General features: G+C 33.6%; 1 protein-coding gene across 2 annotated transcripts in view; it reads right to left on the reverse strand.

Annotated features, from left to right (window-relative positions):
* Positions 1-3,336: 3,336 nt before the first annotated feature.
* Positions 3,337-16,104, reverse strand: part of SP3 (Sp3 transcription factor) — a 60,134-nt gene continuing 47,366 nt past the window's right edge. For both annotated transcript variants that reach the window (XM_081052348.1, XM_081052349.1), the window contains exons 5-7: positions 13,479-13,671; positions 8,013-8,209; positions 3,337-5,060 (exon numbers count right to left, since the gene is read on the reverse strand). In XM_081052348.1, coding sequence (XP_080908474.1) covers positions 4,744-5,060; positions 8,013-8,209; positions 13,479-13,671 — 707 coding nt within the window. In that variant the 3' untranslated portion in view covers positions 3,337-4,743. The remainder of the gene's footprint in view (positions 5,061-8,012; positions 8,210-13,478; positions 13,672-16,104) is intronic.

The raw sequence follows: 16,104 nt of genomic DNA on the forward strand, positions 1-16,104 counted from the left end.
TCACTCCAATTTTGCTATGCATTTTAAAAAGGAACAATGTTATCTCTGGGTAGCTCAGAATTTAAATTCTTCTATACTCTTGATTTTCATCAATTTGTGTCACCTTTATAATCAGAAACATTTCTCGGTCCTGACTCAGCCACGCATCTGCCCATCTTTCTTTTCACCACCACCAACTTAATATTCTACACTTGCTGTCTCCCTAGACTGTTCTCCTGTACCCTCGACCAGGCCCTTACCAAAATATTCTCAACTGCAAAGATCAGTAGGCATCTCCTTATTCCCAAAATCAACAGCCATTTTTCATCCAACTTACGGTCTCTACTGCTGCATTTGGTGTTCATTACCATCTTGAAGCTTCTATAGTTTCTGTATGAATCTCCTTAATGACTCCTTCCTCCAACAGTTCCTTATGTGTGGCTGTTTCTAAGGCTCAAACCTAAGCTCAGAGCAACAGGGAGTTTGAACACCCTGAACTTAAATGAATTTAAGGTGCATTTTTCTAAGATCTATGATCCTCCCCAAAAGATTAGGAGGCACTGGTAAAGATTAAAATCTTTACTGCTTCACAAATGACAGCCCCTCCTCCAAAACTGCCACTCCATCTCACAAATTCCCCTCAACCACAACAAAACACAGTACCTTTGTTAATGCTGTTTCCTGTTTCCAAAACTTCTCCATGAAAAATTCTCCCTAAGTTCGCAGAGCACTTTGTATCTCCACTGGCATAAATTTACCACAACACATTTGATTATGTGTGAATCTATCTGAACCAGGGAAGGGGCCAAATCAATGTATCTTTATGTCTCCAACACTAAATAAAGGAGGTGATCTAAAATATCAAATCTTGTTCCCATGATATCAAGCAGTTTGTTTTGTGCTCATTCTCAAACAAAAGACTTACTACTCATTCATGGCAAAAAGTTTTAAACATACTATTTAGTGAAACAAATAGTTCTTTTACATTGAGAACAATTCTTACCAACTTAAAACTGAAAATCAAATTGTCTAATAGGCTGCATGACCAACATGTCAACTTACACATTTTAACCCCAAATTTCAAACAATATTGAGTACAATAAAAATTTTAATAAAACAACAAACTTTGGGATCATGAGTACTCATTATTAAGATCTGAACTACAATTAAGATGCTAAGGGAATGCCTGCTCTATTTAAATGATTTTTCTATTCCAGGAGTGTTTATCAGTCATTTGAGAAGCTGTTACACAATGCAGAGTCATATAGTCTCCATGCTCAGAGATGTAGGTTTAGTAGGTCAAGGATTAAGCTAGACTTGTGAACATTTTAAAATGCTCCCAGCACTGTCTGATAAATACTGGGTAAGAACTATTTTCCATGAAATATGTTTCACATGCCTTTAGCTTATACTCATATGTATGTTTACTATTTAATCATTTTCACTATTTTAAGTATCTTAAGCATTTTCACTATTTTGTCAAAAGATACTTTCAGGGCACCAGACTTTTTGCAATAGGTGTACTCCTTTAAAGCTTTATGTGCTTTTTGGTTAACAGTTACTTTTCAAAGTTATTAACAGAAAATGAAATTTTTTCTTAAGTAGTATTTTCTTTAAATTAGACTCCTACTCCACTAGATGAGTATGTTCTGATAAACAGGAATTATCTTTATGTAAGTATACTGACTATACATGAACTTTTACAAAAACAAAGCAATTGATGAAAACAACTATTAAAGAGCATACTTACAATGAGAAATACTATGCTCACATACAATACTAATAGATTTTATAACTAGAAAAAAATGTCAGGGTAATTCTTTAAATATTGTTTCCAGAGTATATTCAACATTTTTAAATACAAAAATAGAAATATTTAAAAACCACTTAGACTGACGTTGAATACTTTGATTTCTTCGTTAGGTCAAGATCCAAAGTTCACTGGTATATTTCTAGTAGGCACTCAAAAGAACAAAAAACAAAAAATAAAAATTAAAAAAAACTTATTTAAATAATTTTCAAGACTACTTACTTTCTTCATTTCATTCATGCTCTAAGAACTGATAAAATATGCTTGGAAACTCATGGATCAAAAACGCCTTATAGGGGCCGGCCCCGTGGCTCAGGCGGTTAGAGCTCCATGCTCCTAACTCTGAAGGCTGCTGGTTTGATTCCCACATGGGCCAGTGGGCTCTCAACCACAAGGTTACTGGTTCAACTCCCACAAGGGATGCTGGGCTGTGCCCCCTGCAACTAGAACACGGCAACTAAACCTGGAGCTGAGCTGTGCCCTCCACAACTAAGACTGAAAGGACAACAACTTGACTTGGAAAAAAGGCCTGGAAGTACACACTGTACCCCAGTAAAGTCCTGTTAACCTTCCCCAATAAAATCTTTAAAAAAAAAAAAAAAAGCTTTATAAACTTACTGTAAAATTTCTGTATTATTTAAAAACATCTCTACTATCACTGTAAAAAAGTTTTTTAATCTCCTGATTAAATGGTATTTTGCTCAAGTGAGCAACTTCCTAACATATTCCTCTTCATATATCCTAAGGAAGTTTTTAAATTATCTAGAGGGATTTGAAGATTCAAATCCTAATCCTTATAACTTCAAAATAATTGTACATTCCATTAATTTCTACAATTCCAAGTCCTATTTCACATCACAAGCTTAAATCTCATATTTAGGAAAACTTTGTGTGTGTATGTGTAACTAGAGTTGTCCTATGCATTCAAAGATATTATTGACAAGTGTCAGACTGAGCCTGGGAAAAGACTATGGAAATATTTACCCCCCACTGTATTACATGTGCAGAAATATTGGATTTTTAATTTAAAACCATCTAAAATATAGTCATGTTAATATTGTTAATTTTTCCTTGCCTCCTACCCTGACTTTATCATTAAACTTACACAAGTTCAAAACATGACCTTTTTCAAATAACTCTTGCTATTGTTACCAAAGCTTGTCTTATATTATCAGTTTCAAGAATCTTCATGAAAATTCAAGGTTTTGATAAATCAAAATATTCTGCATTGCTTTAACTGTGGGAACAAACAAAAAACGTTTGCAAAATGGCACTGATAAAACTGATATGACCCAATGTGGGCTAAAAGTTAAGATTTTTTTCAAAAGCTTTATTTAATAAGCTTATTCTTGGTGAAAAAGTAGTAATCTGCTGGTTCCTCTATTCTTCCCTTTCTAAGTAAATATGCCTGTTTAAGATAATTTCGATGCTTGAAATCAACAATCTGCAAATAAAAGGTGTTTAAGTTTAAGGAAAATAAACCATACAGATTTTCTTACCCCATACCACTGCATTTTAAATGCATAGGAATACAACAAACTCAAAAGGAAAAAAAATAGTGTTTTATTAACTACCACACTGTTATAATACACTTTAAACGTACAATAAGGTAGCCTTTAAATTTGAGGTGGTCTTAAGAGTAACAAATGAACAGAATTCCAAATTTTTGAAATAGGTGAACTGCTGCAGTTATAGGTATACATTTAAGAAAATCGTAGAGCTCTTATAAGACCAGCAATGAAACTTTTATTTTGTACATTTTTAATAATTGAAAATATAAACAATAATTAAAAATAAAAAGAAAATACAGCGTAATAAAAAACATACGTTTCTCAATTAAATGTACTGAATACATATAAATTTTAAGGGAAGAAGCAAAAAAGGAAAATGGTTGATATTTAAGTGCAGACTGACTACCTAGACAAAAAAAAAAAGTTAAAAAAATATCATAAAACCGCTAGTTTTCTATGACTAATATCCATATGGTTGGAGTATTGTCACTATGGAAGTGATTTTATTAGGTTTGCATATGTTTGTTATACTTTACTGGTAACTTACATGATGGCTTTTAAGGCCCTGGCAGACATGGTTTTTGGAAACAAGATTGGATAAAAAAATCACTGCTAAGACGCAATACACCTTATTTTTTTGGTCCACCAATATGCAAGAAAGGGGGTATTCCACTATAACATTTTCTTACCACCCAAATGCCTCAACCTATACATTTTAAACTTTTTAAACATTGGTTATATTGCCCAACTTCGTTATTGAAAGAATATTAACAAGACATTATTTTGGCAAATTAAATCTTAAACATGGCTTTTCAACAGGATTTAAAAGGTGACTATCCCTAGAGTTCCATGTTAAAATGTAGTTTTCAAAATCTTACAAGAGTAATGCTTAAAATATTGTACATAGTTAACCTAATTAAAATAATTAGCTTCAAAATGACAAATTGATAAGCTAAGTAAAGCCTACACTATGTAACATTTGCTTGGAAACTTGATTTGTCAGTTATGCATAATAAAAATTCCAGTCATCAAGAAAATTACAAAAAATTTTTATCATAACATGATTTCTTTCACCCACCAACTTTTTTATCTTACAATAGATAAATACCAACATGTTCTCATTTTTACACTAAACCACACAGGATTGATGCATTTGGTTAGACTACCATTCGCATTGTTAAATTCAATTTTCTCTTTATATAACTTGGTAAAATTTCATTTCTTCTAGATTCCAAAAGTACCTACAAAACCCATGCAATTTTACCATTTTTAATATACTATGGAATATCATACAAAGTAAGGCATTTCAGTGTCATGTATAACCAAGTTACTGTCAATCCAAAAATTTTTGCACATCAATAAAAAGATATCTAAGAACTTAGGAACAATATTCTTCTCACTACTGTATAAAAATAACCACAATGAATAGTATTTGTGTAATATTTACTCCATTGTCTCATTTCCAGAAACTGTCACAAGCTGTAAAGGTATTTCAGTGTTGGTAAGGATATCTTGATTGCTGGTGGTGGAAGTATTAACAGTTCCTATCCCTGAAACAGAACCTTGTTGAATATTTGCAAGGATAAGTGTTGTTCCTCCTGCAGTAATCAAAGTATCATCTCGTGCAGCTTCCACAGATGCCAGCACTGTACTGCTAGAATGAATACCTTTTTTATTCTGGTGTGTTTTAATATGTTTGGCAAGGTGGTCACTTCTCATAAAGCGTTTTGAACATTCTGGACAAACAAATTTCTTCTCACCTGTTAGGAAGAAAATTAAGTTACTTAGCTTTTAAAATTCAACATTAATAGACTGAACATTCCCTGAGAAAGAAAATAATCCAACATTGACAGTGAAGGACAGAGAACCGAGTTCAATTAAAATTGTATTAGTTTCATGAGCTGCCTCTGAAAATTCCTCAGAGTATTTCTCAAAATGAATGTCATCTTTACTTTTTGATGAAAAGCAACCTTCAAACTTATTCTAGACTGATATTAAGTAAGATTTTAATACCTCAACTAGGCTAATAGTTTGTTTTGAAACATGTTATAAAATGTCAGCTAAAAAATGATCATCTGTAACACAGCAGGTCCTCGAATAAAAGCATTTCATTCAATGTCATTTTGTTATGACAATGAGGAAAAAACTGATTGCCAGCAGGGCCACTGTGTGGAGGTCGCATGTTCTCCCCATGTCTGCATGGGTTTTCTCCAAATACTCTGCTTTCTTCCAATATCCAAAAATGTGCACGGGGGGTGAACTGGTGTGTCTACATAGTCCAGTCTGAGTGGGGGTATGTGAGTGCAAACTGTGATAGGAGGGCCTCGTTCAGGGTTGGTTCCTGCCTTACGCCCTGGGAGAGGCTCTGGCCCCCGCCAACTCTGTACTGGGACAAGCGGGTTGGAAAACAATTCTCTTACTTGTTTTACTCATCTTTCTTTATATATATATTTATATATGTACATCACATGTATTTCGATGTTTAATATTAAGAGTGTCTTGGGTCTTTAGAAGTTTTGGGTCTTTAGTAGATGTCTTTTGTGACCAGAAATATGCCATAGGAACTTAACTTTTGTTTATATTAATTAGCCTATTGTAAAATTGGTTTCGTTATACGTTATTTTGCTTAAAATCTGTTTCCAAGAACCTATCAATGAGGTTCTTGTTAAGTGAGGACTCACTGTACTTCTGTAAAGAAAAGTATACTGTCTTAAGCTATATTTAAGGTATTATTAACATGTCATACCCATGATACTAAACCTTCAACTCAAATTTAAATTCAAGTAACTACACTTCTAGATTAAAGCAAAGATGCAAGCTTGAGGTCCAATAAGATTGATTAATCCTAAGAATGATGGAGATGGCTAGCTAACTTATTTCAGCTAATCAAGAGCAAGCCTAATATATCATAGTATTAAAGTTAGTAAGACCCTGATGCCTACATTCATTTCCCAACATAAATAAAATATTTTTAATACACAAGACAAACTGAATTCTATTATGTTGAAGGCCTACTGTGTAAGAGGAATACTAGAAGGCAAAAGGCCAGCCTAAAAGGAATTCAGTGAAGTCAATCTACAAACAAATCTAACGTTTTCTTACTTTGCTTTCTTCCAAATGTCTTACATAGCTCCTGTTCCAGCACCTCTACCCTAGGCAGCTCCTCACCTAACCTCATGCCTGAACTATAAGGCAATGACACCCTAGTCTTTCCCTCTCCAATCCAACAAAGCAATGCTGGACAAATCTTCCTTAAATACCAAATTTTATTACAGCATAAAACTTCACCATTGTAATAAGTGGTATGGGAGTGCAAGACTAACTTGCAGACAACTAGGATTATGACTCAATCCTATTTAACAGAAATGTGTTATTTGTAAAACCCCATCTGCACTCATGTCAAATGGTCTCACCTCTTTTAATCACATAGTACTATATTCTTCTGGAAGATATTTCCCAAAGTTTCTCTTGGAAAATTAATCCTGAGAGATGTTCCATAGCAAATGGCAAAATGAGCAAATAGCTGGGAAATGCTCCACACACTACATGCCCCCTACTTAGAGATGTGTGGTGCTCATTAACATTCAACTGAATATCCTAAGAGTTGGTGCCTTAAAGGCACAGGTAGTAAACCTCTTTAACCAGTATTTTCCACACTTATTTGATCACAGACCTCTTTTCTTTCCCCTTTTATGTTGCTTTTTATATCTTGCTATTCAAATTCCACTGATGAAAAGTCTGTTATAGGACCATTTTAAGGTCTACTATAGCAGCCCATTGGCCAACAATGCCTCACTATTCCAAGCAATAGCGATCTCTGCCCCGGAGCACACTTGATCTACTTTCTTATCTTGCTTGTTGCAGTTAGAAACAGCTCATCTGTCTACCCACCTGATGAGTGAGACAGAAACAAAAACAAGTAGAGCATCTAATACTTATACGACTAAATACTTCACGTTACTTTATGTAATATTTAAAGTAATGTAGGAGGTGTGAAACCAGAGTCAGAGACAGCATATTTGCTTAATCTAACATTTTAATTCAGATCTAGGAGACTTCAAAATCCATAATGTCCTTCATTTCACCATGCTTCTTCCTTCTAAGCTCTCTAGGGACTATAAACACATTATATCTAAGTTACAGGATTCAGTCTTGGTTATTATATCTAGGTCCATTTCTTATAACAACCACACAAAACAATCACATGAAAGAATCTTGACATCCACAATGCCTTGAATATTCCTCAATGAAATGTCTTTTGCTTACCTCACAAATATTAAAACAAGAAAAGGTGAAATGCCTAAATTCATCAGAGGAAAAGGAATTATTCTTTATTAAAATGTTACATAAGAGGGAAAAATAGTAAGATCAAAGAGTAAAAGCAGGCAACTAATTTAAAATGTAAACATAATAAACAGTAACAGTATAAGTGTGGCTTAAAACATTCAATGTCAAAATAACAAAAAAGCTAACTGAAAAAAAATGCTAACCAAAGTCTGCATAAAATAAAAGGTTATTTTACAAAATAAGTTATACGTGCTTGTTTGGAATTAGTGTTTTTAAATTGGTGTTACTAAAGATAAAAATTTGATGTGCTCAGTCATATTTTTAAAATTCAGTTCAGTAAGGTATGCTAAAAGAAAACAAAAACTTTCAAGGTAGTAGGTAGCCCTGTAACTCATTTTTGTCTGTTAAAAGTAAATATTAGTAACCTGTATGTGTTCTTCTGTGCCTCTGTAATTCATCACTTCGAGTAAATCTTTTACCACAGAACATCCAGTTACAAACAAAAGGGCGTTCCCCAGAATGCCAACGCAGATGCGCTCTCAGATGTGAGGTCTTCCCATAGACTTTACCACATCCTGGTATATGACAAATGTGTTGCTTCTTTTTCCCAAGATTGGTACCTCTAAAAAACACACACAGAATAATATACACTTACATGAAAATATTCAAATGGACATTACCACTTATATATCCCCACGTTGAATTTCAAATAGAAGACATTATCACCATGAGGTCAGAAACCAAGATCATTTAAAATCAATTTAAGTAAAAATTTGTATATCTCAAACATAGAAGTTTTACGTAATTTTACTCCAGAATTAATGCAATTGCTGTCCAAATGTAAATATGCTCAAGTATTATATAATTTAAAAGGACATGTCATATGTAATGTATAATAAATCTGTTTATTATTCTGTCAGAACCATTCACAAATTCTATGCATAGGTCCAATCCAATTTAGTGATAAGGGAAACTACATGCTCTACTCCAAATCATGATGCCAGCTAATTTAAAAAGTAAATAAACCAAGCATGAAGGCATAATTAATCACAGGTACAATTAAAAGGCAGATAGGCACCTTAAGCAGACTTTAATTAACATGATTTAAGCATGTTTATTCATGTATTTGTATGGCCACATCCTGAATATACACTGGAGTCAAAGAAAAAAATCTGGACAAAGTTATTATCTTAGCTCCCTTAGCCTATATGAAATACATACAAATCAAAATTATCTTGCCAGTTAAAATTCTCTTCATATTAACCATGCAAAGATACCCCCAAATTATACATCAGAAACATAATAAAATACAGGTTCTCCACATCGCAAAATTGGACACTTGTTACATTTCAGTATTTGACACCACGAACAGGGTTTGGGAAGTATGTGCTTAGATGGGTCAAAGAGGTATCTTAGCCTAAGCAAGAAGAACATTTTTTTGATTCCAGAACTGATATTCAAATAGTATTAAACACTTCTGAAAATGTTAATACTCAAGCTTAAAAAAAATAGGCTAGTTACTGAATAAAAGAGAGTTTAAAAAAAGACATTTTAGACTCAACAATTGTCAAAATCATATTATATAAATTTTGCAATGTTTCTCTGAGATTAGAAAAGGTACATTTAAGACCCCCTCCAACTTCCCCTCCTCCCCCAATCTCAGTCTAGTTATAGCCTATAGACCTTCCATAAGCCTGAAAATCCTCTTGTATATAATACACCTATTGTTTTTCAAATTTTACTGGAAAAATGCATATTTCCCCACATTTATATTTTAATGTACTCACACTCAGTAGCATGTGAAATTGCCATAGGACAAACAGTGCTAAACGGTGCAGTGCTGGCTGTTAGATGCCATAGGTGTTCTGAACAGGGAGACATCAATGTGGGCTCCAGTAGTTAGAGAAGGCTTCGTGGAGGAGGTGGGTAGGATTTAGATAGAAAGGAGGGAAGGCATTCCAGGCAGAGGAATAGCATAAGCAAAGACAAGGAGGAGTCATGCTGTTGTCTCAAGGGCAAGGATGTCATAATCTAACACAATTCTAGTTTCTGCTCCAGTCCACCCCCAATTTCTACAACTCTCTTCAAAGAGCTGAGTTGAGTGAAACAGGATTTTCTGGCTCACCTGCAATGCCAAAGTCTTAACCAAAGCCAATATCATTTCCATTTAATTTAGCTTTTTAAATTTATTTCATTCTTAAATAGTCCTAATAAAAAGAGAAATGTTTATTGGCCACTCGTGTACAATCCAATTTTACATATTGTGTTCACCATAGCAATTTCACAAAGAACCCAATTCAGTGCACTGTTGTACTCTGACTTCTTGCTTCTCTTCTAAGCCTACCACTCAGGTGAATCAATGTGCTTTTATAAAGTCAGAAGTGCTATTTTACTAACTTAGAACATTTAGCTTGAGAACACTAACAAAGGGTAAGAATGTAACATACTACAGCAACAAATCTGGGTTCTCAAAGAACCAAGAAGCCAGGGAAAGTTAAAGATATTCCACATTATTAAAGATATTCCTTATTATAAGGAAATGAGAACTGATCGTTGTTTGGAAATACGAAAGGCATCTAAGAAAGGAAAAAATGGAGACAGGGGGGCACACATACATATAATTTAAGGGAAAAGCTCAATACTCAGATCCAAGTTTCCATTTAAAAGGGAAATTTTATTCTAGATAAGATCTAGACATGCTAGATGCAAATTTACGACGTGATATAAAAAAAGGAAAAGAACTGAAGTAAATTTCTCAAAAAATTTCAGGTAATAAAAGATTTAGCTATAAGTAGTCTTCTTGATTTTCATAATCATTCCACTAATACTTATTATATATCCTGCAAAAACTAACAATTTTCCGTTTCTGCTATTCTTGAGTGCCTAAACATGTTGCAAATAATTTTAAAATGGCAAGACACAAAGTAAATTAAAAAGGTAGAGGAATTAAGAAGTTAAATAAATCAAGTCTTTCTTTTACTTGGGATGGGAGAAACGGGACACAAACTGAAATACTGACAAAGAAAACAAACAGATTTGGCAAAATAATTTAATTTTTAAAATATGGATTGATGTATAATCCACACAAAACCTACAATAATGCCTTTAGAATTTCACTTCATTAAAGTTATTTGTCTCTTCCCACTAGAGTAAAAAGTTTCTGCAGGCTAGTTCTGTTTAATATTGGCTAAAAGCCCAAATGAATATTATTTTTTACATTAATTATATCTTATAATGTGCTCAAAAGGGTAAAAAAATGAAATTTAGATGCCACCTTATACATACATTTTTTTAAGACTATGGCTGAGAAAAAAAGGCCAATATTCTAATATTTTTAAAGTACCACCTATCTCACCTTTGCAAAATACTTTGGAATATCTTGGATTTACTATATGTGTTATACTTTTATTAATTAGATGCAGCCATTTTCAATGATACAATTGTGTCTACTATATATATACTAGCTGAATTCTGTTCAAATGAGAGCTAAGAAATAATACGTTTTATTCTAAAGAACTTCAATTTTGGTTGCTTAGAATAAGTTATTTTAAAATTCTCATGAAACTTCTAGAAATAAATGTAGGTATTTTTATAATCCTCAGGATAGGGAAGATTTTTAATAGCATAACAAGGCATTTTATAAAGACTGACCAACTAAAAAATTCTGTGCTTATAAAAGGCTGCAAACTTTAAGTGATGAAACTCATTCTTTACTTGTGTAACAATGCATTTTGCTGACAGAAAAGTTGAAAGGCAATGTAAAATCAGAAAAAACATCTGCATATACGACAGTTAAACACACAAATTAACGGATCAAAAAGACAAACAATTCACAAAAGAATTTTAAAATGGTAAAAAAAAATACCAAAAAGTCTTCAATCTTGCAAAGTGATAAAAAAAATACGAAATAAAACAATACTGAGGTATTATGTTTCATATGTCAGACTTAAAAAGGTTTGAAAAAATGATAAAAACCATTACTGGCAAAGGTGTGGGAAAGCAGATAGTCTCATACACCAATGATGGAAGTAAAAACTGGTGCAGCCTTTCTAGCAGACAATTCCCTTTGATCTAAGAATCCCACTCTACCAACTTACACTGATGAATAATCAGACAAATGTGCAAAAAATGTATGTATAAGGATTACAATGACAACAATAAACTCCAAAAAAAAAAAAAAGATGTTAAATTCTGATGCATCCATACAACCATTTAAAAAAAATGATGCAGACTTTACACAGACCTGGAAACATGGTCACAAAAATTTTCAAAGAGCAGGCATGTAAAACAGTGAGAATAAGATGATTGTACTTTAACATACATGTAAAGTGTCACAACGGTTATCCTGAAGTGGGGTAGGATTTTGGTATTCTATAATACTCTTCTATATTTCTGAATTTTTATGAGCATGCATTAGTTTAATAAATATGTATTTTTAAGATTTTGATTTTAAAGAGTAAGTAAAACAGGCCAGACCTTGATCCTAAATTAGATCTGACTTTCATAAACAATTATCTTCAAAGTTCCTCTAAAAATCAGAGTAAATTTCATAAGTTATTGCCTAACTAGAATTCCACTTACTTACATAAATTGACCAAAACATTTCAAATAATAGAATTTCAAACAACTGAATAATTACCAGTAAATACAAGTACCTAAGTTATCAGATGCAGGAGTAAATCCAGTTGGGACGCAGTACAGTATAGTGGTAAAGCTCTGGAGTAAGAAACTGGGTCCAAATCCATTGTGTCTATGAGCCACTCACCTCTCTACGCTTCACCTATAAGACTGTCTAGAGCTCTCAATGCTGGCAGTTATTATTCATTGCTGTTATTACGAACAGGCTGACCAATATGCAAATTAACTAATAAGACCAACTCAAAGGCAGATAGAAGGTCTCTATTAGATCAAGCTCATTAACCATCTTCATAGTATTTTTTGTCTATTTAAATAGTGCATTTCTGAGAGAGGTACATTAAGGCCTTTCACTATGACTGGGGATTTAGTTAGTATGTCTTTAGAATTCTATAATTTCAAAGTGTGGGAAAAGGTACGACGACTATTAAATCTTGGTGAAAAATTCGTATTACTAAGAAATATGTATCTACCCATTTGATGATTTTTACTTTAATTCTACCTTGCCTGATAGTAACACTGCTATCCAAGTTTTCTTCTTGCTAACATCTGTCTAATAAATTTTTTTCTATGCTTTTATCTTGAACATTCCTGTACCAATTTATTTGAGGTGTTCCTTATAATCAATATAAGGATGGATTTTAAGTTTTTGAAATACAATCTGAGTCTCAGTCCCTTAATTATTAAGCTTAATCCAACCCCATTTAATTACTCATCTGTTTTGAGTTTATTCCTATCATGTTAATGTCTTAATGTTTGTTTTTAAAAACACTGAATTTAAATATTACAGTTCTATTTTTTTTTAATTCCGCCATTAAGGCTTATTATTCATTTCTGTTAAAAATGGAAATGCTTATGCTTATCAACTATTTCTTAACTTCTTATCTTTGCACAACTGTTATTCTCAAGCTAAGAATCAACTTTTTATTTGTATTTAGGCAAATCCCATGTCTAGTTTGCAAATAGGCTAATTTCTGATGTGGGCCTGTTAAATGGCACCTGTTATACTGTTGTTGTTGTTGTTTTTTAAAGCAAACTAAATAATTTTAGTTTTAAAAAGGGTGTTTAGACCTGAAAGTTTTGTTTTCATATATTTTGTTCTCTTAACTTTTTCTGCCACACTCATACAGGCATACACACAAAATGATCATGTAATGAATAATATTCCATTAAGTGACATGGCATGCAGTCTTTCAAAAATTAGAGTGATGATATTAGCAGTCTTAAAAAAATAAGAATGTTTCATGTGTGCATACCTCCCACCACCTTCTTTACAGTTGGGACAGGTACAAGCTACCCTCCGAAGTCTTTTTCCTTCTTGATGTTGTTGGTCCCCTTCTTCATCTACCACCTGTACTCTTAAGTGTGTTAGATCATTGGTATTCAAAGTAGAATCACCACTGAGCTGCCACTCTTCAGGATCAGGTTCTTCTTCCTTGATCCTAATATCTAAAGAAAAAAAAAAAAAAAAACAAATACAGATGAGAAGCAGCCCATTGGCCCAAAAAAGCAGCAGGAGAGGTGAGCCTCACTAAAGGGAATACTGTGTAAAAGTCAAAAATTATCTGTTTGTGAAGCATAATCACTGCTCCTTATTGTGGCTATTCTTTCAAAACAATTCTATTTTATTGTAAATATCAGAGATTAAGCCAAAAAGGGAATAAAGCCAGCATGAGAGCTTGCTTTTTAAAAAATTTAAAGAAAAACAAGTAATTTCTTTTGAGCAAGTTGAGTCATAAACAACTTGAAACTTCAATTACAATTGTTCGATTAATCAATAAGTCCAATAGTCAATTCAGACTGGAACAAATACTAATACCTTAAACCTCTCTTTCACAACCTGTATCAATTATGCCTGTCTACAGGTACTATGTGAACGCAAAAATAAAGCTGCCATTCACTTAAAACTGTCACAAACTTAAGCTTTAAAGTCAATCATTACAAAAATATCTAGACTGGTCACATCACTGTACGAGGTGTAGAAGTATGAGAGACAGTTTCTTTTTTCAAGGAGTTACATTATTAACCAGGCTGAGAAACAAAATGAACAATGGTGAGGAAGAGTGAATATGGCAGAAAGTTATGTCATTATCTCAGCAGAGCTAAACTTCTTTACATGAGTAATGATACAACATTTTCTACTAGAAACTAAGAGGGTTTTTTTTTAAATCTCAGAAACTGATTCTTTTTAAAAGTAACAATACATGATTTACAACAAACAATGAATATAAGAAAATCTTTGCAGTAAAAAAAATTGCCACAAATTTTTATTCTGATTTATGTAAACTAAAAGTCTTAATGAAAATGTATTATTTTAGATCTATATCAGTCACTAATAATTGGGACACAAATAGCCTAAAAATATCAGATGTACCTAATAACTCCTGAATGTTGGTCAAACTAGACTGTATAACCAACAATCGAGAAAAATGGCTCAAACAGTTTAAAACTAGTTTATCAGAATAATCAACCAAGAATCAGGGGGAAAAGGGGGGGGAAGTGGACTCTGGCCTGGGAAACAGGGTAAATTGGTGGTACTGAATGACATAGGAATAATAGAGGAGGTCCAGGTGGAGGTGAACAAGGACAGTTAATGAGTTCAAGGTTGAAGGTCATGGAGTCTAAACTCTTTGTGAGACACACAAGAAAAACGAGCTAGACCTACAGGTCTGGAGCTCAGAAAGAGGCATGTGCTAGAGATACAGACGTTACCAGTACATACACAAGTGATAAGAGTCCATCCAAGGAACGAGGTTAAATCACTCAAGGATTATGAGTAGCATGAGAAGAGAAAGCGGCCAACGAGTAGCCCAATATTTAAGGAACAGGCAGAGAAGGAGGACCCTGCAAAGGATTGATGCAGCCAGGAAAATGTGCTAAATTAAAAAAAGGAATGAACGTGTTTCAAGAAAAAGTGGTCAACATCAAATACTGCAGACAAATCAAGAAAGAAAATGACTGGCGCGGCCGGATGGCTCAGTTGGTTCGAGTGTGAGCTCTACACAAGGTTGCTGGTTCAATTCCCGCATGGGATGGTGGGCTGCACCCCCTGCAATTAAGATTGAAAATGGCGACTGGACTTGGAGCTGAGCTGCGCCCTCCACAACTAGATTGAAGGACAACTACTTGGAGCTGATGGGCCCTGGAGAAACACACTGTTCCCCAATATTCACCAATTTAAAAAAAAAGGCATCTAAGTCAGGAATGTTTAAAAAAAGAAAGAAAATGACTTAAGAAAGTAGACAAGAAAGTATTTAACAAGTATCATAGTTTTCCAAGAAATCTGGCTTGAGAAAAGAGACAGAAACTTGGCAGCAGCTAACATGGCAGAGGCTAAAGGGGACCAAGGAAGCGAGTTAGAGGGAAGGAGTGTTTTATTTTGAAAGATAGAAAAGACTTGGCACGTATTTAAATACTTATGAGAAAGATCGATTACAGAGGAAGAAAGTGAAAACACTGGTGTGAAGGCCTAAGAAGTCAGGGCAAGAAGATGACCCAAAGCACTTACAGGTTTAGCTGAGGGAGCACAGCCACCTACCCCTTCCTCTGTTACACAAGGAAGAGCTACTGTGTGCTACGCACTTTGCTCAACCCCAAATGCAGAGGGACTGTGATGGTTGCTAATTAAGGGGAAACTGGTTTCTATTTTCGCAGTGAAATAATGACGTAAGAATCAGATATATGAAAAACTCCTTCAGATAGACAACATAAATGAGTGCTGATCTCTGTTTATAATCATTATCACAAAACATTTACATACTTGCACAAATATTAACAGTATTAGCTTTTACAATCTAAACACAAGACACAGCATATGGATATCACATATCCAGAGTTGGCTGATTTTAAATCCATAAAATGAGGAATTTTATCAAATGTTTT

The sequence above is a fragment of the Rhinolophus hipposideros genome (assembly GCF_964194185.1).
Source record: "Rhinolophus hipposideros genome assembly, chromosome: 6".
Classification (NCBI taxonomy): domain Eukaryota; kingdom Metazoa; phylum Chordata; class Mammalia; order Chiroptera; family Rhinolophidae; genus Rhinolophus; species Rhinolophus hipposideros.